Below are 23,446 nucleotides of genomic sequence, written 5' to 3' on the forward strand. Positions count from 1 at the left end.
AAGCGCGAGAGAAAGCGGCGCCCCCGGAGTGGCGCTCCCGCCCAGGTGCAGCCGAGGAGGCGCGGGGCGGGGAGAGCGAGGGAGGGAGGCTGACAGCCGGCGGGAAGGAAGAGGCAGGCACGGCCGCCTCCGGCCGGGCGGCTGCTTGTTTTGCTTTCGTCGGCAGCTCGGAAACTTCGGGGCCGCCCGGTGGATGGCGGAGCAGCCGGTAAGTTGGAGCGGCCGCGCTGCTTTTATTGCCTGCCCTCCGGAATCCAGCCAGACCCGGACTCGGGTCCGCCCAAGCGGCCAAACAGCCTTGGCGCGTTCTGCCCACCCCGCCGTCCAGGCTCGCATCCGCTTCCCGGCCGTTTTGGCGCTCCCGGCCCTTCCTTGGAGACGCGTCGCCTTGCGCAAGTAAATGCGCGTGGCGAGACCCGGACGGGGAGCCAAACCCTCGGGACCAGCCGGAGCTGGTTTCAAGCCTGCCGTCGGTTCGGGGTCCGGGTCTCGCCTGCTCCCTCCCTCCCCAAGTAGATCCCGATTCCCGGAAGCTCCGGGCGCGCTCAGCGGTTCGGCGGTTGCCCAGCCCCGACCTGGGGGGCTCCGGAGCGGCCGCCGCGTTAGACGTGCAGCGGACCCGGGGCAGACAAAAGAGCCCTTCTCCGGACTTGGCTGCCGCAAGAGGTGGCTTTAAGGCGGGATCGGAAAACTCCTGGCTTCATCCTTCCACCCGCAACTATTAGCCACGCGGAAGCCGCGTGTTGCGAGGCGGCGCGCCCCTGACGCCGGGCTCGGAGGGAGCCGGGAGGGAGGCTGGGACCTTCATCTCCGCCCCTGGGCTTCTGCCTAGACCTGGGCAAGACCCCACTTCAAGAAATATTGAGAAGAGCTGGAGACTCGTCCAGGGAGGGAAGGTAGGATGGACGCTCCGGATTATATTCCTTGTGGGGGAGAAAATGGGGTGCACAAGGCCAAACGACGTGCCCAAGTCCGCTTAGCCAGGCAGTGCCAGCCCCACAAACAACTCGTAAGAGTCGCCCAGTTCTCTTGCTGGAGCCCTGAGACAATGTGGAATCTGTTCAGCTCGGAGACTGTAGTATCATTGCTAGAGAGAGAACAGCGCTTTTTTTAAAAAAGAGAAGTGTTTTGCTGGGCATCATTTTTCGGAAGTGGGACTCGTAGTGCTATAGGGCAGGCAGGATGGCATATGTCCTGTGTGGCTGTTTTAACACAGAGATGTAAACTGAAAGTAACCCAGATATCTTTCTTTTTTAAAAAAAAACAAACCGCCATATTTTACCTATAAACCTATACAGTGGTATCTCGGGTTAAGTACTTAATTCATTCTGGAGGTCCGTACTTAACCTGAAACTGTTCTTAACCTGAAGCACCACTTTAGCTAATGGGACCTCCCACTGCTGCCACGCTGCCGGAGCACGATTTCTGTTCTCATCCTGATGCAAAGTTCTTAACCCGAGGTACTATTTCTGGGTTAGTGGAGTCTGTAACCTGAAGCGTATGTAACCCGAGGTACTACTGTATAATGAGAAAGAGGTTATGTGCCTTGTTCTCTCCCATGCTAAGAAGGTGGCCACAGGCTTTAATGCCAGGGGTTTCAAATAGTGAGCATGATGGCCCAGAATTTTTCACAAGGGAAAATGTTGTTGTGGAAGGTAGATGATGCTCTTGCTGTGGTGTGTTCATAAAACAAAAAGGACCAGACTTCACTAGCAAAACGACACATATTTCACTTGCATTGGCTTCCTAGAATTCCACACTGCTTTTCCACCGCTGGTGCTCAGATAGGTTATTCATCCCCAACATGCCCAAAACTTGCATACCTCAGTATTCGCTCACACTTTGGCACAGGAACAGTGCAAGAAATGAAGAAACGCATGACTTAACCATAGGGATGGGCGACTGGAAGTCACAGGGGCCAAGTCTGGATCCCAGAGATTGTCTCTCTTATTACTCACCTGCAGTCTATAGGCACATTAGGCCAATTTCTCCCAAGCTGAGACACAAGCCAGAGGCTCTTTAACCCCTCCCTATCCAGTGTGAACAGCAAAGGAGGCCAGTTTGGCAGAGCTTCCCTTACTGGGCACCTGCAGTGAATGATATTGAGCAACTGGCAGCCAAGCTGCATGTGAGTGACACAAGGAATCTGTGGCTTCCTCTTCGGATATATATTCTGAAATCAGAAGCAGGTCTGATTTTGGTTGGGGCAGCCACCTTTTCCCTTGCATAATTTTCCTGATGGAAATAGTATCGTCCTGCAGCCATCCATTTATAGCATCTAGATCAAGGGAAGTAATAGTGCCACTGTATTCTGCTCTGGTCAGACCTCACCTGGAGTACTGTGTCCAGTTCTGGGCACCACAATTCAAGAAGGACACTGACAAACTGGAACGTGTCCAGAGGAGGGCAACCAAAATGGTCAAAGGCCTGGAAACGATGCCTTATGAGGAACGGCTAAGGGAGCTGGGCATGTTTAGCCTGGAGAAGAGGAGGATAAGGGGTGATATGATAGCCATGTTCAAATATATAAAAGGATGTCACATAGAGGAGGGAGAAAGGTTGTTTTCTGCTGCTCCAGAGAAGCGGACACGGAGCAATGGATCCAAACTACAAGAAAGAAGATCCCACCTAAACATTAGGAAGAACTTCCTGACAGTAAGAGCTGTTGGACAGTGGAATTTGCTGCCAAGGAGTGTGGTGGAGTCTCCTACTTTGGAGGTCTTTAAGCAGAGGCTTGACAACCATATGTCAGGAGTGCTCTGATGGTGTTTCCTGCTTGGCAGGGGGTTGGACTCGATGGCCCTTGTGGTCTCTTCCAACTCTATGATTCTATGATTTGCGAACTTCTGAAGTTGCTAGTAGCTTCAGTAGAGGTGGAAAGACAGACAAAATGCAGGTGCCCTATACCCACTGGTAGAGCTAAGAACAGCTTCATGAAGGTGTTTGATTGGGGCAGGTAGAGAATGTGCACTACCTCCAAGCAATTCAGGAACTTGCAGGTGCAACACTGGGAGTTGCAGTCATGGATAACATACGTCCTGTGTAGTTTGGCCCTGAGGTGCTTCAAGAAAGGGTGCTTTTCACACTAACAGGGGAGGGGGCTAAAAGGTCCCTTGCCTTTGTTTTGCCTTTCTCAGACAATATTGTTGGCTCTTCAGCTCTTGCTCGGGGTTAGGGGGTGATCGTTGTGACTAGCCTGGGCCCCCTGGAACACTTGTGGTGGGTTCCAGATTTATATGTACAGGGAGGGGGGAAAGTATTTGATCCCCTGCTAAATTTGCCCGTTTGCCCTCTGACGAAGAAATGACCAGTCCATAATTTTAATGGTAGGTTTATTGTAGCTGTGAGAGACAGAATAACAACAGGAAAACCCCCAGAAACCCAGAAGACAAAAGTCAGAGATTGATGTGCATTATAAGGAGTGAAATAAGTATTTGATCCCTTTGCAAAAGATGACTTAGTACACATCTCAGGAGGTATTTTGTCCCACTCCTCTTTGCAGATCCTCTCCAAGTCAGTAAGATTTCGAGGCTGATGTGTAGCTACTCAAACCTTCAGCTCCCTCCACAGATTTTTGATGGGATTAAGGTCTGGAGACTGGCTAGGCCACTCCAGGACCTTAATGTGCTGCTTCTTGAGCCACTCCTTTATTGCCTTGGCCGTGTGTTTTGGGTCATTGTCATGCTGGAATACCCATCCTTGACCCATTTTCAATGCCCTGGCTGAGGGAAAGAGGTGCTCACCCAAGATTTGACAATGCATGGTCCCGTCCATCGTCCCTTCGATGCGGTGAAGGTGTCCCGTCCCCTTAGCAGAAAAACACCCCCAAAGCATAATGTGTCCCCCTCCATGTTTGACGGTGGAGATGGTGTTCTTGGGGTCGTAGACAGTATTCCTCTTCCTCCAAACACGGCAAGTTGAGTTGATGCCAAAGAGCTCGATTTTGGTCTCATCTGACCACAACACTTTCACCCAGTTCTCCTCTGGGTCATTCAGATGTGCATTGACAAAGTGCAGACGGGCCTGTACATGTGCTGTCTTGAGCAAGGGGACCTTGCGGGCTCTGCAAGATCTCAGTCCTCAACAGCGTAGTGTGTTACCAACTGTTTTCATGGTGATTATGGTCTCAGCTTCCCTGAGATCATCCACAAGTTCTCAGCTGCTTCATCACCGTTCTCCTGATCATTGCAACTCCACGAGATGAGATCTTGCATGGAGCCCCAGACCAAGGGAGGTTGACAGTTATTTTGTGTTTCTTCCATCTGAAAATTATTGCACCAACTATTTGACACCTCCCCAAGCTGCTTGGCAATAGTCTTGTAACCCAGTCCAGCCTTGTGCTGGTCTACAATCTTGTCCCTGACATCCTTGGACAGCTCTTTGGTCTTGGTGGCTACTTTGGAATCTGCTGGATTGATTGCTTCTGTCGACAGGTATCTTTTGTACAGGTACTGTAATGAGCTGGGATTACAGGTAAGACCTCTCCCTTACAGCAGGTGCTTGTAATCTCAGCTCCTTACGCACAGTGAAGATACCAGGTATCCTGACATCTGGCTGGTTGATAGGGGATCAAATACTTATTTCACTCATTATAATGCACATCAATCTCTGACTTTTGTCTTCTGGGCTTCTGGGGTTTTTCCTGTTGTTATTCTGTCTCTCACAGCTACAATAAACCTACCATTACAATTATGGACTGGTCATTTCTTCGTCAGAGGGCAAACGGGCAAATTTAGCAGGGGATCAAATACGTTTTTCCCTTGCTGTATGCCTCTCTAAGCAGGAGCCCTCCTAAGGCAGAGGATGGGGGCATCAGAAGGCCCTGCTGTGGAGGCTGAGCCAGAGGGAAAGGGGAAGGAGCCAAAAACTGGATCCTCTGAGCGGCCAAGTACTTGTCAGAGCTTCACCATGTTGTTTATGAACACTGTCACATTTCTCCCTGGAGTTTAGAACAGGGGTCAGAGCAAAGAGCTCCGCTGAAGAATGTTGCTGTCTGTCCTCAGGAATTAGAAGTACGCTTGCCAAAAAGTTGCTTTAATTTCCAAATCTTTTAAAAGGGGTGGGGCGTACAGATCCTGGGGGTTCGTTTAGTGATTTTCTCTGGCCTCTGCACTTGCCTTTCACGCCCCCATCCCTCAGACAGTTGACTTGAGAGCAATGGTGCATTTAGAAAACCTCTTTTGCATGTGCCTGTGGTCACATTGGGGGAAGGCACACCTGCTAAGGGTAGGAGGCCCAGGGGGATAAGGGAAGCCACAGGGCCTGGCAGGATGGGTGAGGATGGGCTGTCTCAAGAGACTTGCAGCATCCACCGAGGTGGAGTACCAAAACCCATCAGGCATGTCCAGTAAGTTAAATGCAAATCTTGGCCACGTGAGTAGGACAAAAGGGGTCCAGCTCTCAGGGTCCTATGCAACAGCCAACTTTAATAGTACCATTAAGTGACTGCTCCTTAAATTCTCTGCACTGCACTGAAATTCTGCATTTCACAGGGAGCTACATTGCCTACAAAATCCATCTTTAGTTGCATCCCTTACAGTGCAATGTTATACACGTTTAGTGAGTTCCATTGAGTTAAATGGAGCTTACTCCCAGGTAAGTGATTATAGGATTTCAGCTTAAGTCTTTATTAATTCAGTGAATAATTGTAGGGTGGTGCTGTGTCTAGGACTTGCCGATCAGAAAGTTGGCGGTTTGAATCCCCGCGGCGGGGTGAGCTCCCGTTGTTCGGTCCCTGCTCCTGCCAACCTAGCAGTTCGAAAGCATGTCAAAGTACAAGTAGATAAATAGGTACCGCTCCTGCGGGAAGGTAAACAGTGTTTCCGTGCGCTGCTCTGGTTTCGCCGGAAGCGGCTTAGTCATGCTGGCCACATGACCCGGAAATTGTACGCCGGTTCCCTCGGCCAATAAAGCGAGATGAGCGCCGCAACCCCAGAGTCATCCACGACTGGACCTAATGGTCAGGGGTCCCTTTACCTTTATTAGATGATAGGCAGAAAAGAAGGTGCCTTGAATAATGGCTGTCAAATTACCACATTTTGTGTGTATTCTGTGAGGGACAAAAGCGAAAGCAAATTCAGTGAGCACAACACACCCTGCCTCTCAGTTTTGTTTTGTAAAATGTGTGTGTCTGTGATTCAGATTTTCATACAATTTTTTACCAAGGAAAGAAAAACTAGACAAATGGATGAAAGAGACTCAAAGGCTGGAATTAGTAGCCATGGAGGAATCAGACACTGCAGGAAACACTCATGAGCAGCTCAGATGGTTATGGGAAGGATTCTGAGCAAGCCACTGTTGATGCTCAAAAAGAGCTTTTGCCTGTATCTTGGTTCACATGGAGATAAGTCAGTGTCACCCCTGAGTCAGAAGAGTGATTGTTTCTCCTTAGTAGTTCTGTGGCACATTTTTATTACCTTACATAGAGAATCACGTTGACCTGCTTATCAAGGAACCACTTACACGTGCCATGAAATCATAGCTGTCAACTTTTCCCTTTTCTTGCGAGGAATCCTATTCAGAATAAGGGAATTTCCCTTTTAAAAAGGGAAACGTTGACAGCTATGCATGAAATCCCTGCATGTTACCGGGGATTCCGTGGCCTGTTCCACAGTTTTACCATCAGTTTGCCCCGTGAAGTAAATTCACAACTCACCTGTAGCTGCCTATTGCAGTTGGGGAAGATTATTAGTGATGGACAAGATGCCGTTCAGGGATGCTCGCCTCCCATATTGTCAATGAGCTCTTAATAATTGTCCAAACAAGCCTAGGGCTCCCAGGAAAGCCTTCTGTCTCAATCATCCAAATGATTAGGTGAGAATCTCGGCATTTGGTTTCCTAAAAATACATTCCTGTTCTTAATGTCTGAGAAACTAAAGAAACATGAGCATATATACAGGGATTGGAATAAAGGGGGTGGAAATAAAACCTTCTGTGATTTATATGATGAAACTCTGTGGCTTCGTCCTTCTGTATGCAGCCAGTTCAGATGCTGCAGTAGACTCAAGTCTGCTGCAGTAGCATCTGTGGTTAAAGTTATTAAATTTTTCTCAGTAAATTTTTTTTTTTAAATGTCTAGTAGCACCTTAGAGACCAACTAGGTTTGTTTTGGGTATAAGCTTTCGTATGCATGCACACTTCTTCAGATACTTCAGAAAGCTTATACTGTACCCAGAACAAACTTTTTTTAAAAAAAAAAATTCCCACTGCGTCAGGCCAACACAGCTACCTACCTAAATTTTTCTCAGATAAACTTTCTATTTTCTGCACTTTGACCTTGAGCATATTTACTTAGAAATGAGCCCTTTGATTTTACACTGGGCTTGCTCCCTAATAACTATGTTTAGGATTAAGAGAATGCAATGGGAATGCTGTGTGTGTGTGTGTGTGTGTGTGTGTGTGTGTGTGCGCGCGCGCAAGACACCTGCCCTCCTGCTGCAATGCCTGTTGTTCCAGGGAGGGTGAGCATCTCTCACCAGGCAGAGCCAGACACATTTTCCTCCCAACATCAGAGGTTTGTCATTGCAGCCAAACTACTGTGCTATGAAGACCCTTATCCACAAGCGCTGTTTTTTTCCCTTGCCAGCTGAATGGCAAGCAGAAATTCAGATTGTATTGCTGTCTTTCTGCTAAGTAGATGCAGTGATGGGGAGAAAGGATATGTGTTGGAATTGTCTTGTTTCTTTTTCGCAAAGAAAAAAGTGGTGACCATATGCTTAATTCTAGAAAGCGAAGGATTTGTTTTTCTCTCTAGAGGTTTAGCATACCAGGGATCTGAACTCCCAAGAAAAGGAGCCCCGCTACTAGCCATCTCAGATCCCAGTCTGACCCACACACACACCCCTGTCACACATCAAAATACAGACTGGCCAGTCACCTTGGTTGGCCTACTGGCACCCCTTGTTGTTTGTTAACCTCACAGGACCCAAAAACTATGGTAAATGGAATGAGTCTGTGATATTTGCAAGCCGGACATGAACCCTTTAAACACACACACACACACACACACACACACACACACACACACATACACACATATAGTCTTGCTGCCCAAACATCACTTCTTGTTCTCAGACATTCTGCTGGCAACATTGCTTCATATAACAAACATCTCCAGGGAGGGTGGAGGGTTCACAATTTTACAACAATTCTTAATCATTTTAGCATTCTTTAACTTTTTTGCATTGGAAAGTGCATTTAAACCTTTATAGGCAAAAAATATGCTGCACTGGGGCCAGCCCCTATCTCAGGGGGCAGATCCTGAGCCCCAAAGTTGTTCCTTCTGTTGGAGGACAGAGCAGTCTGTGCAACACACACACACACACACACACACACACAGTGTAAAGGGAAGATTCGGTCTCCAGTTCAGCTTCTGGATTTGGAGTGGGGGAAGTGGCAGCTTTTCCTTTGCCTCAGGCAGCAAAATGTCTTGGGCGAGCCTTCTTCACATTGTTCTCTCCACTTGCTACAGTGTGTGTGTGTTTTCTATCTGTAGCATTTGACCTGTACCATAGTAGACGTTGGACAGAGAAATTTACACTGTACTCCTATGCCAACTAACCCAGGAGTAAGTCCAGCTGAATTTACTGGTGCTTACTTCTGAGTAGACATGCATAGGATTGTATTGTTGGGAGAAGAAGCTTTTCCTAGCATGAATGTAAATGGTGGGGGAAGCTTTATCTGTCAGACTTACATTTGCCAACTGCTGGTAAAGGAACAGTGGAGGAAAAAAGGCACCTCTGGAGGAGTTTTGTAAAAGAAAGTGGCTTGAGAGAGATTTTGCTTTCCACAGGGAACACACACATCTTCTTCTCCACTGACCAAACAGGTTTTGCAGGATTTTGAAAGTAAAAAAATAAAACCTACAAAACATGTTTACCAGAATCAAAAGTGTAAGAGGTGTGAGTACCACGAGCCGCAATTCCTCTTTCAAACCATTTTCAACTCACTGGAAACATGCCTTCATGTTTTTAAGATATTCCCTCATTATTGTGGATAACTGTCAGTACCATTTTGAAAAGGGGGTAGACTTTCATGTTTTATTTTTGCGTGTACTGTGTTAAAAAACAACAACCCTGCAAATACTATCTGTTTTCACTGAAGCCTTTAAACCTGTTGACACAGTGATTGCATGAAGACTTGCAGGTGGTTGCAAGAACTTTATCTTGCATGCAAAGAAGGGAAAGCACCAATCACAGGAAAATAAAAAATATAAATAATTAAAAGGGGAGAGAGAGAACATTCTAAATGTGCACAAAAATAACGATTTTATTGGCCCAATGTATTTTGAACTTATTTTTTCCTGCACACTTTCTGTGCCCCATCTCCTCCCTGTTTCTCCATGTGTAGTATAATGTGACCTAGCAACTCTTGCACCATTAATCTCTAGTCATGCCTACCAACCCACAGAATGGGAGTAAAAAGTGTGAAGACTGTAGCTTTGATGTACTTCTGTGCTCTGCCACGCAGACTGGAGTTGAGTGTTAAAAGAGGAAACTCTCAGAGCATTGCACACCCTTTGCCTTTTCCTGTAACACACCCGGCTAAAAACCATTCAGAGGGTTGCACACTGTATGGATTGATTCTCTCCCCCTCAAAAAAACAAATAAAAGAGCCTTTCAGGGTTAGAAGGCAAAATAAATTGGAAACAGACTGACGAAAGCTACCATTTGCTAGCATACATGTCTGGAGCAGGTTGGTTTATAGAGACATGATGCACCACACAATCCTAAACATCAAGGATAGCCAATGTTGTATCCTGTAGATATGTTGAACTCCAACTCCCATCAGCCCCTGGCAGTATGGCAGGAATGATGGGAATTGTAGTCCAAAGCAACTGGAGGGCACTGCATTTGCTACCCTTCTACAGATAAGCGGTAAGGAAACCTGCCCCCAAAGAGTTGACAGTTCAAACAGAAAAGGGCAAACTGGATGTTTAAAGTGATCTGTTGATTTTCTGCAACATCTTTCCCCTTACTTTCCATGCACAAGTTACAATTTGCATAAATGAATGAATGAATAAAATATGTAACTAGAACAATGGGGAATTAATTCCTCCTCCTAATCCTTTCCAAGTGGTCAGGGAAGGACAGTTGTTCTGAGTTACATGCTTATATAGGTGCTCACTAAGAGTTTCAGAAAAGGTGTGCTGGGTTGCTGTGCCATCAATTAACAGGTGTGCATTGGTGCCGAGAGGGGCTATCAAGTGTTGCTCATACAATGGATAATTATGGAACCCTCCCCTGCCAAATTTCTTCCAATATTTTGGGATTCTGAATTACAGTGGTACCTCGGGTTAAGAACTTAATTCGTTCCGGAGGTCCGTTCTTAACCTGAAACTGTTCTTAACCTGAAGCACCACTTTAGCTAATGGGGCCTCCCGCTGCTGCCATACTGCTGGAGCACAATTTCTGCTCTCATCCTGAAGCAAAGTTCTTAACCCGAGGTACTATTTCTGGGTTAGCGGAGTCTGTAACCTGAAGCGTCTGTAACCCGAGGTACCACTGGAATGTTTTACCAGCAGCACTGATGACATAGCAATGCACATTTGCACACTTTTGGAAAGCCATCATAAAAAAATGAAATGGAAGATGGAGCAAGCTTGTTTTCTCCTGCTCTGGAGGGCAGGACTCGAACCCATGGCTTCAAGTTACAAGAAAGGAGATTCTGAAGAGGTGAGAGTTGTTCAGCAGTAGAACTGACTCCCTCCAAAGGTGGTGGACTCTCCTTCCTTGGAGGTTTTTAAGCAGTGGCTGGATGGATGGCCATCTGTCATGGATGCTTTTCTTGAGATCCCTGCATTGCAGGGGGTTGGGCTAGATGACCCTCGGGGTCTCTTCCTGCTCTATGATTCTATTAAATAACTCATTTGATGGTAGGGCTTTGGGTTGGTTGGTTGGTTGGTTGGTTTGGTTTCCTCCTGCTACAATGCTAGTATACTTCAATAGAAAGAAAATGTGATAAAAATCAATATATTACTATAATTAACAACAATAATGCAAACCTTAAAGGATTAAGCATTTCTTCTGGAAGGAAAAAGGTGGTGTCATTTTCTTTTCTTTTCCTGAGTACAGTGGTGCCCCGCAAGACGAATGCCTCGCAAGACGGAAAACTCGCTAGACGAAAGAGTTTTCCATTTTGGAGGTGCTTTGCAAAATGAATTTCCTATGGGCTTGCTTTGCAAGACGACGATGTCTTGCGAGTTCCTGCTGGGGGTTTTTCCTCCCCCCCCCCCCTTTTCTAAGCCGCTAAGCCGCTTATCAGCTGACCCGATCAGCAGATAAGCCGCTAAAAGCCGCTAATAGCGCTAATCCGCTAATCCGTCAATGGGCTTGCTTCGCAAGACAAAAAAACCGCTAGACGAAGAGAATCACAGAATGGATTCTTTTCGTCTTGCGAGGCACCACTGTACATGCAAAATCAATAATGAACATCCTGAAATTCTCCTTTCTTATTTTTTTACATCATAAATGCCAGAAGGCATACTCTTGCCTTTTCTTTTTTATGCTGTTCAGGAGGCTGCTCTTGCTCCTCTGCTTGGAACAATACAGCCTTGTTTTCATCCAGGAGCTTTCAACTGTTTCAGACGTTCTCTTCCACCAACAGGACTCTGCTTGTGTTCACCCTTTTCGGAGGTCTAGTGGGATTGTCTCCTCTTGTCCTTCTCTTCCTCTCTTTTTACAAAATAATAATTTCCTGCACACTTGGGGAGTCTTCCACCTTGTCTGATGATGATGATCCGACTCCATTGCCACACTAGTTGGCACAAGAAACACCCATGTTTGCTATTAGAACATGTTGGCAGGATTGGTAATATAAACTGTATATGTTCGTTGGAATTCCTCACTTTCTTGTTGAGTCTGCTCTCTCTCTGTGCAAACAGTTTGATGCCAAGGAGGCTATTAAAAGCTCTGTGTGCCCCTTTAGATCTGGAATTTCATCTTGCAAGTTTCCAGTTTCTACCATCTCTTTTGAAAAATTCCCAGTGAGAATTATGCGCCACTCCTACCTATTCTGTTTCTTTTTCCTCATCAAACATGCTGTGCCTGTACAGTTCTGCAGATCAAGAAAGAAGAGGCACATGGCAGGGATTTCATAGAACTATGCATTTTATTCTGTTTTGTTTATTGCTGCAGCAATTAGGCCAAATCTGAGCAGCATTCTGCAAATCAGACTATTTCTAGCAGAATGGAAGAGATGAAAGAATTAAAGAAGTGAACAAGGATAAAACTCAGACACCAGACTATGCCAGGATCTGCATTCAACCATCACCGTTTTAAAACTATGAATTGTACCCCTCACCAGCTCTTTGCAATCTAATATTTATAGCTGATTGATATTAACATGGGCCCTGGTGCCACGCACTGCTGTGCTTTGATAGTTAAACATTAACTGAAGGGAAATCAGAAGGAAAAAGCTAACATAATTGTTCTTCATATTCTCTTGGAAGGTTTTTGAAAAATTCCCCTTCCAAGCGACAGTTGAAGTAGCTCAGCTGGTTAGACCGTGGTGCTGATAACACCAAGTTCGCAGGTCCAGTCCCCATATGGGACAATTGCACATTCCTGCGTTGCAGGGGGTTGGACTAGATGACCCTCAGGTTTTCTTCCAACTCTAAAGTTCTATGATTCTCTGTCCCCTGTTGACAGGAGAAAGGGAAGCCTCGTAAACCTGAAGTAAGGGCTGGGATGCGTGTGTTTGAGGGCTGACACCTTCTGATGGCGCTGAAGAGTCTATTTAGGTCAGAGGAGAAGGAGGCTGTTGTGCTTCAGGGAAAGAAGACATTAAGGAGAGAATGGGGTTCCGTTCTTGGCTATGCCTGAAACTTCCTGAGCATCCTCAGGCAAGTCGCATGGCTCTCTGCCATGTGGGGGCTTGGCAGGGTGTGATGAGGCTCCCTTTGTCCATTTAGATATTCATGCAGCTCTCCGTGACCTCAAGTAACATCAGATTACTTCCAATTGCAGAACAGGGAGATAACATCTTATAAGGCCAACCAATAAATAAATTGGGCTCTCAGCTGACACTGATGTGGTTTTGATTAGTTTGGTGATACAGTATAATCCACCAACTAAAGCTGCTGTAAGAAGGATTGAAATAAGAAAACGTTGGCTCCAAGCAACAGAAATTTAGTTATGCCTAAATCCTGTTGCTGTCAATGGGGCATTACCGGGCTGGCCCAACAATGAGGCAAGGTGAGGCAACAGCTTCAGGCAGCAGGATCCCAATGTAGGTATTTGTTCTTCTCGCCCCTTCTTGTGCCTAATGTAGATCTTCAGAGTGGGGTAGGAGAACTGAAAATAACGCCAACATGTTTCACATCTGGCAACAAATGTGCCCCTTGGGTTTCAGGTGGTACATGGAAAGATGAGTCTAAAAATCCCAGGACACAAATTTTCACAATCCTCTATGCTGGCTCATTTACTGGAAGCAATGTACCGTATTTAGCATTAACTCTGCAAATGTGTGCTCAATTCCGACCAAACTAAGCCTTCTGATGCATATATATATTATCATAATGGAGTATACACTTGCAAAGTTTATGCTAAATACAGGCCGTGAAATTTTTTGTCCCGGGCTTTTTAAACTCATCTACCCATGTACTATCGGAAAACCAAGGGGCACATTGGTTGCCAGATGTAGGGGGGAAATTGAGCTCTTCTACCCGACACCATTTTGTCATTTGCCTCAGGTGCCAAAATATCTTGGTCTGGCCCATGACTAACCTGAGTCCCATTGGTGTCAGCAGGGCCTAAGGGAACCAATGGCCTTCTAGAACCACTGAGCCTTGAGATTAGTCCTGGAGATTAAGGGGTATAGGAGAAAATAGTAGAAAAATGATACCGGAGAAAAGTAGTATCAGAACTAAATTACTATAATCATTAAAATGAAAGTCAGTACAATTCAATATAAAGATATAATTAAGTTGCTTAACAGTCTAGACCAGTCATACAACATAATACAATTTCTTAACAGAGCTTCGTAGAAGATTAGTCATACAAGCATGGTTTGTTGGTGTGCGTATTTCCTGTTTTCCATCAACAAAGAAGCCACACAGATCACATAACTTCAGAAATGACCAGCATTTCTTAACCCAACAGACAGGCTTAATGGGTATTCGTTTCCCCCTCAACAAAGTTCTTAAAACACTGTTGCAGTGGAAATGCAGAAGAATTGTAATTGAGGAGCTGTAGATCAGTGTTTCCCAACCGGTGTTCCGCGGCACAGTAGTGTGCCGCCGGATGTCGCCTGGTGTGCCGTGGGAGGGAGGCGGGCGAGTCGGGCTAATCCTCCGACGAGCTCCACCTCCAGACCCATTGCTCAAATCCTTTAACCCAGGAAGGCAGGAGGGCGGGGAGGGGGGGGGGAGAAAGAGAAAAAAGAAAGGGTGGAAAAAAAGAAGGGGAAGAGAAAATATTTTTTTTAAAAAAGGAAAGAGAGGGAAAAAAGCGAGGGATGGAGGAAGGGGAAGGGGGAAGAAGATGGGGGTCTTTGTGTATAAACAGAAGGGGAGGACAATGAAGAGGGGCGGGGCTTGGCAGGCAGCAGATAACTGGGGAGGGGGGCGCGGCTGGCGGCGGCTCAAGGCAGGAAGGGAGGAGCTGCCTTGCGGAGAGTCTTGGGCTGCAGAGATTTCCCGTTCAGGAGCGCGGGAGGCCACGCCGTGGATGGGAATCTCCTCCTCCTCTTCCTCCTCCTCCTCCAGGAGAGAGGGTGGTCCGCCCCACCGAGTCGGGCCTGCTCAAGCGTGGGAGCCTATAGTTAGAGCTCAGCTCCTTTTCTTGCCTTCCCCGCCCCCCCACGGAGCACATTTTCCTCGCCCCCCCAACCCCCGCATGTAGAATAGAAGCCCTCCAGCCTCCACGGTGCACAAACTCTGTCCTCTGCAACGAAGCGCTTTGTTGCATATCTTTGGTGAGGTTTTTAGGCAGTCTTGGTGCACCTTAAATCAGCGCTAATTGCGCCTGGACGCAGTATTTACTTCCGAGTAGGCCCCCTTCTCCCCCCCCCCCCCCCGGTAGCACCTGACGTTGCTATTCGTATCATCAGGTTTGTTTGTTGATAATTTAATTGTTTTAAAAGCATCATGCTAAAGAGCTCTCTCCCACCCCCAGACCTTTGGGCAAAACAGAAACACACACATACACAAACACAGAGATTGAGCCCTGCAGGTTTTATGAAATGAATGGATTCTGAATGCCTGTTTCAGTGGCTTGTCCGCCTTAGGCTGCTGGGCCAGACACCTGTTACACGGTGCAGTCCGTAAGCTGTGAGCGCTGCTACCTGCCGCCGAGACCACGTAACGACAGTCTTGAAAGACCTACATTGGCTCCCAGTACCTTTCCGAGCACAATTCAAAGTGTTGGTGCTGACCTTTAAAGCCCTAAGCGGTTTCGGTCCAGTATACCTGAAGTAGCGTCTCCGCCACCATCGTTCAGCCCAGACACTGAGATCCAGTGCCAAGGGCCTTCTGGCAATTCCCTCACTGTGAAAAGTGAGGTTAAGGAACCAGCAAGAGGGCCTTCTCGGTAGTGGCGCCCGCCCTGTGGAATGCCCTCCCATCAGACATCAAAGAGATAAACCAGTGTTTCCCAACCGGTGCGAGACGTTGCCTGGTGTGCCGTGGGAGGGAGGCGGGCGAGTCGGGCGGCGAGAGGCGGGGCGGCGGCAGCGAGGAGAGGCCGCCCAGCGCGGGGCTCTCGCCGTCTGCCTGCCTGGCTGCCTGCGTGGCGCTGACGTCACGGGGCTGTAACGTGCCCCACATAGGCACACGCGGGGCGGCGAGCGAGCTCCCTACTGGGCTGTCGCAGGCGGAAGGCCTGCGCATGCGCGAGGTTTTCGCGCCTTCGGGATTCCCTTCACGCCTTCCTCCTCCCGGGTCCTTGAGAGCGCGGGAAGCGGCAGCGCGAGACCGGCGTTGAGCCTGGTAGGTATTGCGCTTGCCAAGGCAGTCATTTGGGAAATGAAAACTTGCAAAGCAAGCAACCAGTTCAATCTGAAGTACGTGTATGCTTAATATCCTGTATCTGAAACCTGTTCTGCCCCCTCCCCCACACTTGGTGCCATTTTCATCTACACATGCAGCAGAGTAAGTTGACCCAGAATAGTACCAATTCAGATGGCAGATGGGAGAATGACAGTGCTGAATGCTTTCCCATGTAGAACAGTCCCTGCAAATAAAAACCTAGCATATTTGGAAGAGGGATGCTAGCCTAACCATTACCTTCTATGCTGTTACTATTTTTTTTTTTATTTTTTTTTTTACATAAGTAAAAAGTGACCTTTCCCCATCTGGCATGGTGGTGTGCCTCGAGATTTTTTTCATGAAACAAGTGTGCCTTTGCCCAAAAAAGGTTGGGAAACACTGCTGTAGATGGCCTTGTGCAATTAAGCCTCCCAAAGCTGACTCCTGCTCCTATTCTTGGAGATGGCCCAGCTGTGGATTGATTGTTTTGCAGACTTAGATCATGGGGCACTCTCTCTCTCTCTCTCTCTCTCCCAGGCCAGGTGACTGCAGCTGAGCAATTAAGCCTCACCTCTGGAGCAGATGAAAACCAGAGGGCTTGAGCCCAAGACCCTCTTGGGGTGTCAACACTGTGAGACCCTCCATTGTAGGCTTGGGTTGCATATATGATGGGTAAATAAACCTAAACACCACAGTCTCTACTGTTTCTCATTCTGAGAAAACCAAACCCTGGGTAAGTGCCTGGAACCACTGGAATCTCTTATATTTTGGTTGAAATGATAGTAACCAATTTCTTAAATTTGCATCTATACAGATAGATTAGCATATGCACGTTTTATGCAACTATGTGTGGACTGTTGCAGTGTTGCGTCTCCTCTTTTTCTCTTACTACTCCAAGCCTGGAATGTGCCTTCTGCATTGTAGCACATCTTTAAGATAATAAAAGCAAGCAAGCCGAAGGCAATGAAAGCATAGAGGAATAAAACAGACAGGCAAGTTAATCATCTCTGCAAGGAGGTTTTTATTTAGCTGACACAAACAAAAGTCAGAAGCTGAATCCTATAGAGATAATTCTGTAGTAACTTATCTTGTGGTGGTTTATCTCTGCCATAACAATTAAGGTTTGATTGACTGCAGTTCAATCTTAAATGAGAAACCCAAATTAAAGCTAATTTTAAAAGGGCCAAAGCACCTTTAAATTGAGAAGAGCCCCAAGCAAACTTAGCAACAGGAAAAGTTACTTTAGGCTGCAATCCTATGCATACTTACCTGGGAGTAAGTTTCATTGAACTCTGTGTGGCTTAGTTCTAAGTAGACATCTAGAAGAGTGTACCTTCAGTACGTCTTGTGTGAATTAACTTTACTGGCTAAGGCTTCTGTTTCTTTAAAGTTCTATTTTAAGTTCAGTATAAAACCAGACAGTAGCTTCAGCAATGTGCTAATTTAACCAAGCTAAGCTGCCAAGGAAGTCCCACGTGGTCACATTTGACTTCTAAAGAAAACATCTAAAAATTAGGGGAAAGTTTAAAAAGGAAGTGGAGAGTCAAGAGGGTCATCTCTCTCCAAAACAGTGACTGCTTAAAACAAAAATAGTGGAAACTCGGTTTATTTGCCCATTTGTGTATTGGCTGTGCTTGACTGCTTTACACCAAAGCAAAGCATTGGGCTGGACATGATGCTCATGTGCCTTGTATGGTGTGGTGCATCCTGGTGGTGTGGATGCTTCATTTTGAGAAGTTCGACACTTACTTTAGATATATTGCTCAGGTGTTGTTTCTGAATTGTTTGGCACAAGAAACATTTGCATTGAAATTTTGTCTCTGTTCATCCTTTTACCACCTTATCTATCTTAGACTAGCCTTCCATGAGGGTATTGTTGTGTAGGCAGTCTTGCCGTAGTGCAAATGTCCATGTATTTACATACTTACTGCTGGAATCAGATAGGAAAAGAGGTGGGTCTATGAGCTCAGGACTACCAAATGCATACCCACCACAGTGGACACCCCAAAAGACTGAACAAGACAATTGTTTGTGTGTTTCATATGTCTCCAGGTTGGAGCTAGAGAAAACTGGTCAGCCATATAACCCCAGTGCAACATAGAAACTTTGCCACTGGGAAGCTTTAGGAAGGAGAGCTTTCATGAAGTGAAATCACTCTTGAAAATGAGCAGAGCTAGTTCATTGGGTGTTAGATACTTGTTCAATTGTATTGTATTATTTATGCAAATTAATTTTCTCTGGAGTTAAAGATCTGACCGGGACAAACCTTCTTATGTTGAGCTCGTATTTTGCACAATTTGTTTATGGTGTCTGTTAGATAATGTGTGGTTTGCTCTGCCTAATAAAGGATTATATTAAAAAAGATTGTTCAATAGGAGGAGGCTAAGCACCTAGCTGCCTAATTTAAGGTTACCAGATTTTTTTCAATGAATCCAAGGACACTTTTCAACTTCAATGGATTTTACGTGGGGACTGATTTGTAAATCTGGGGACTGTCCCCGGGAAACGGGGACGTCTGGTAACCTTAGCCTAATTCCTCCCTCCCTCTTTGCTCCTGCAGCCCCAGCTAATACTTGTGCTGAACAGAAGTTAGTAGGAAAGTGAGTTGCATTTGCAGGTGCAGAATGAACTCTGCTAACAGTCCTTTCAGAGAACCCGACATGTTGGCAGTGTGATCTGTGGTAGGAAGTGGGGGAGGAGACAGAAAGCCATGACACACACACACCCCACACCCAAAGCACCCACATGCCTAGTGTTTGTACTGGAGATGAGAATCAGACCTATCTATTCACGGCCTATTCCATTGTAGAAATTCATTGATATGCTGTGGCTATAGCAAAAAGCAGACGTGTGTTCAGAAACAGGAGCCATATGAAAAGTTGCAAAACTTCACAAGCTTTGATGATAAGAGCTGGGGCAACAGTTGTCCTGGAAGCCCAAGAGAAAGTGACTAAGCCTGAGCCAAGGGTCACAGGAAGTGCAAATAAAATACCAAAGAGATTTGCCCCCTTGACATCCTCTGGTGACATCTATTGGTGCTCCTGCTGCTGTTTTCCCTAGGGCTGTTCCTCACAGCATTGTCAGGCTCTATGTAGCCAGTGACAGCCTTCAACAGCAAGTCAGAATCAGTCTGGGAAGGTGGGGGTGCAGATGTATATAATATGAACACTGAACTTTTTGACGAAGCACCCACTGCGGATTTTGCTTAAATGTACAATCTTCTCTCCTAGATCAAACTTGGTTCTGTATGTTTACTGCAGAAGACACCTGTGCACTGTGCTGATTGGCTTGGAAGCCTCTGTTGGCACCCCTCCTTCACCCCTCCACTCCTCCCTGAAGCAATTTCTCAAGGTATTTGGATTTTATACTGCCTTTTAAAGGGAAAGGGAAAGAGAAAAAGAGGGAGGCCCAAATACACAAGTCCATTCAGCCCTTTGAAAACAAAACAAGTCACACTGCCTGCCTGAATCAGGATTTGATCCATCAGTTTGATTCATGGTAAATTTGAAAGGTGTGAGAAGCTAGTTTCAAAATGGGGGGCGGGGTTGACTACAGTTACACCTACATGTGGTAAATCACCACCCCCATTTTGTGGCATCATTCACAGACTATTATTTTTATATTTTACATTTTATTTTCTTCTGCAATGTTTTATTTAACATTTTAATGTAAGCTCTAAACGGCTTTGTTATTCCCCCCCAAATATATATATATATATAAAGCAGTATAGAACTGGAATGAACAATAAAATAATAATGATGAAAAGCAGGTGGCATTTCACCTTTTGTGAGAGGAGGTGAAACCTGCCAGCACTCCTGCTACTTCCAAATGCCTTTTAAAAAATGTCACATCACAAGAGCTGTTGTAATATTGTTAGGACATTGACAGTGGGGCATTGCTGTCTACAATGGCAGTTGCCATTTTCCCACCCCAGCTATTGCTTGGACAATAGCAAAGTGCCATTCCAGATTATTGGGGGGGGGACTCCCCCCCACCTCCTGAAATTTGGCTCCTACTTTTGAAAAGCAAAAGGAAAGGGGAGGAGTGTCATCCCTCCTGTTTAGGCCAGGCTTCTGCCAGTTCCAAAGTTCAGCCCCAGCTTATACAAATCTTGAGTTACTGGCCTGCATGAAATGCCTGCTTTAAACCTTCCCCCCACCCAGATGTCTGTCATTCAGCTACAGCTCTCACCCTCCCTAGTTATGGGTCAAGGGGTAATGGGAGTCCAACATCTGAAGGCTCCACTGGGTGATCTTGAGTCAGTCACTGTCTCCCAGCCAACTTACCTCACAGGGTTGTTGCGAGAATAAAATGGAAGCAGGAGAGCCATATATGTCACCTTGACTTTGTGCTGTGGAGTGTCATAATAGCCTTACCAGCAGAGGTCTTTGGCTAATATCTGAAGGGGATACCCAATGGCAGCCTTGCTTTACCTTTCATCTCCCACCTGTGCAGGGGCTGGTGAGAGGAATCTGCACACAAGACCCATGTGCTCTGGGCAGCAGACGGTGACCCAGCAGGCGAGGGGAGTGGTCTAACATCCCACCCGCCCTTCCTCCAGCCATGGAGCAGATCAGTCAGTTTTTCCACTCGATCTGGACTTTCATCCTCTCCAAACACCAGGAGGGGGTCTACAACACGGTCTGCCTGGCGGTGCTTCTGGGGCTCCCCACCCTCGTGCTCCTGGTCGGCATCTTTGTCTGTTGCCACTGCTGTTTCTGTGGCGGTCGGAGGAAGGACAGCGGTAGCTACAGCACGAGTGAGAAGAGAAGAAAGAAGATGAGGAGGAGAAAGAAGGAAGAGGACCTGTGGATTTCTGCACAGCCCAAAGCGCTCATGCTGGAAAAGAGGCCATCGCTGCTGGCCTAGAGAAAGGGAGGGATGGACAGGAGCTTGTGTGTGTTTTCACACACACACACACACACACACGCCTTCTGTTAAATGTCTCACATTGCACTTTGGGCCACATAGCCTAAGACTGAGGACAAATCATGCTGGGTCCCTCCCCTTTAAGCACTGACCTTCAGCTGTTTCCTCCCTTTTCCTTTTTATAAAGGTTTTTGGATTGAAGAAGCTATCTTGGCCCATCACCGGGATGATCTGGGGAGTCTTCAGTTGGGCACACATTTACATGCACACTGATGATCACAAACAGGTGGCATGAGCTAACAGCCATGCCAGCAGACATACTAGTCCAACGTGTACATAACGACTTACTTGAACAGACTTGCCAGCCCTTTTAGCAGTTAAGGAACAGGTATCTGTGACTCTTAAACAAGCCTTGGACTGGCACTAGCAAACTATGCCCTGACAAACTACCACATGTACCAGCGCTGTCACCATATGCATACCCACAGGGACAGAGGACTTCTTCGAAAGGTTTTATATGGGCACTGGCCTAGATGGCTTTAAGAGGGGATTAGTGGAGCGGGACAAGGCCATCACTGGGGACCCAGGTTTGAGAAACAGTGGCCTAAGGGGATCCTCTAGGTTTCAAGGGAGTGTAAGTCTTTGTACCACACGCCGGGAGACAAATAACGAGAGAAGGCGGCGACCTTAACACCCTACCTGTGGGCTTCCTGGAAGCACCTTGCTTCCTCACTGTTGGAAACGGATGTGGAATTGCATGCACCTTCGCCCTCACAAATGACAAGAGTCCCCTAACCCTGATGACAGATTTCACAAATCCACAATATCTGCCCAAAAGGCTATAATTAGGGCTTTTGTGTACTCCCACAGAATTCCATATAACCAAGAATCTCAACTCTTCAATGGGTTCTAGGTTTCTAGCCCACAGTCTCACGAGTCTGGTTAAATCTTGGGGAGGGGGCCTTGAGCAGGATTTCTAGGCAGTGAGGTTCAGTGCCTCCGTCCCTCCTTTTTTTTCTTTCTCAGTTGTAGAAGTGGTGTCTCCATTTCCGTCTTCATCCCAAAGTTTCCTTTCCTCTCTGATCCTGGACAGAGTTTCTTCCCAGGTTCCACACAGCAGATCAAAGCCTCCCTCAAGCCCATATCTAACTCCCTGGAGTTACTGACTGTCACCCTGTGTGTACTTACCTAGGAGCAAGCCCCTTTGATACAGTGGGACTTGCTTCTGTGTAAACGTGAATGGGGTAGAGCTATGAAACTCATTTCTATGAGGGCCTCATACCCATCAGCATATCTAGGAATTTGGGAGAAATTTCAACTTGGGCCAACATTTCAGGTCGTCTGTAGATGGAATGCTAATGAATTCCCTGACAAGGCAATTGCTGGTATATTTTTAGATACACCTAGGAAGTCCACCTGATGATCTGCCCTAATCTTAGGCAGTGGTGCAACTAACTGCCTTTCTTTCATCAATACTTGTCCTGTGCCTTGTTTTTGTATATGCATTCTGAGATTGCCCTTATATTGCACAGTTTATGCACACATGCAAAACAAAAAAACAAAAAAAGCACCCAACCCAACAAGCCTTTTATTTAAAAAATAAATTTATTTAAATGAAACTAACCTGATTATTTATCGTGTCTCAGCCTCTACTTCTCATTTACTGGGTGGGAGAGAAAAGAAAACAGTTTTATTATTTTACTGGCCGCAGGGAAACGGTTTGCACAGAGATGAAAAGGGAGCTGAAGTACTTATCTTTTCTTAGCTGAAATCTGATGACAATCACAAAAGCTGTCGTCCACAGATTCAGGCCTGCGCAAATTGTAACCTATCAAGCATAACACCCAGTTGTGTGTGGTGTGCTGGGTGCTTGACATGCACACACAGGGAATTTGTAGCTTTTTTGGTAAGGCAAGTGGTACAGGCCTGTCTGGTTCTTGTTAGTCAGCTGTTGTGCCTATAAGTAGGACTGCCAGGCTAAGCAAACAATGAAGCAGAAGCCTAAACAGTTACCCAAGAGTACAGTGGTACCTCGGGTTAAGTACTTAATTTGTTCCGGAGGTCTGTTCTTAACCTGAAGCACCACTTTGGCTAATGGGGCCTCCTGCTGCTGCCACACTGCTGGAGCACGATTTCTGTTCTCATCCTGAAGCAAAGTTCTTAACCCGAGGTACTATTTCTGGGTTAGCGGAGTCTGTAACCTGAAGCATATGTGACCTGAAGCGTATGTAACCCAAGGTACCACTGTAATTCCAACTGAATTCAATGAGACATTCCCTTGTGTGTTTATGTTTATAGCCATATTATTATTCATTACTTGTACCCACCCCCCATCTAGTTGCCCCAGTACTCTGGGTGGCTTCCAACAGAATATAAAAGAACACACAAGGCACCATACATTAAAAGCTTCCTGACACAGGGCTGCCTTCAGGTGCCTATGGAAGGTCGTATAATTGTTTATCTGTTTGATGTCTGAAGGGCGGGCACCACCACCGAGAAGGCCCTTTGCTTGGTTCCCTGTAACCCCCCTTCTTGCAGTGAGGGAATTGCCAGAAGGCCCTTGCAGCAGAATCTTAAGTGGGGGTCAACTTAAATTGAGTGATGGAGTTAAGG

General features: G+C 46.5%; 1 protein-coding gene across 3 annotated transcripts; it reads left to right on the plus strand.

Moving 5' to 3' along the window:
* The first annotated feature begins 74 nt into the window (after positions 1-74).
* KIAA0040 lies at positions 75-22,452 on the plus strand. 3 transcript variants are annotated; one of them, XM_081194557.1, is made up of 4 exons: positions 802-896; positions 16,502-16,697; positions 19,195-19,315; positions 20,420-22,452. In XM_081194557.1, the coding sequence occupies exon 4, from the start codon at positions 20,528-20,530 to the stop codon at positions 20,831-20,833; it is 306 nt and encodes a 101-aa protein (XP_081050683.1). In that variant the 5' UTR covers positions 802-896; positions 16,502-16,697; positions 19,195-19,315; positions 20,420-20,527; the 3' UTR covers positions 20,834-22,452. The 3 variants fall into 3 exon arrangements, with proteins under 3 accessions (XP_081050682.1, XP_081050684.1, XP_081050683.1); XM_081194556.1 differs by lacking the exons at positions 802-896; positions 16,502-16,697 and adding an exon at positions 75-208; XM_081194558.1 differs by lacking the exon at positions 16,502-16,697 and having other exon boundaries at positions 746-896.
* The last annotated feature ends 994 nt before the right edge of the window (positions 22,453-23,446 follow it).

The sequence above is a fragment of the Podarcis bocagei genome, assembly GCF_964188305.1.
Source record: "Podarcis bocagei genome assembly, chromosome: 5".
Classification (NCBI taxonomy): Eukaryota; Metazoa; Chordata; class Lepidosauria; order Squamata; family Lacertidae; genus Podarcis; species Podarcis bocagei.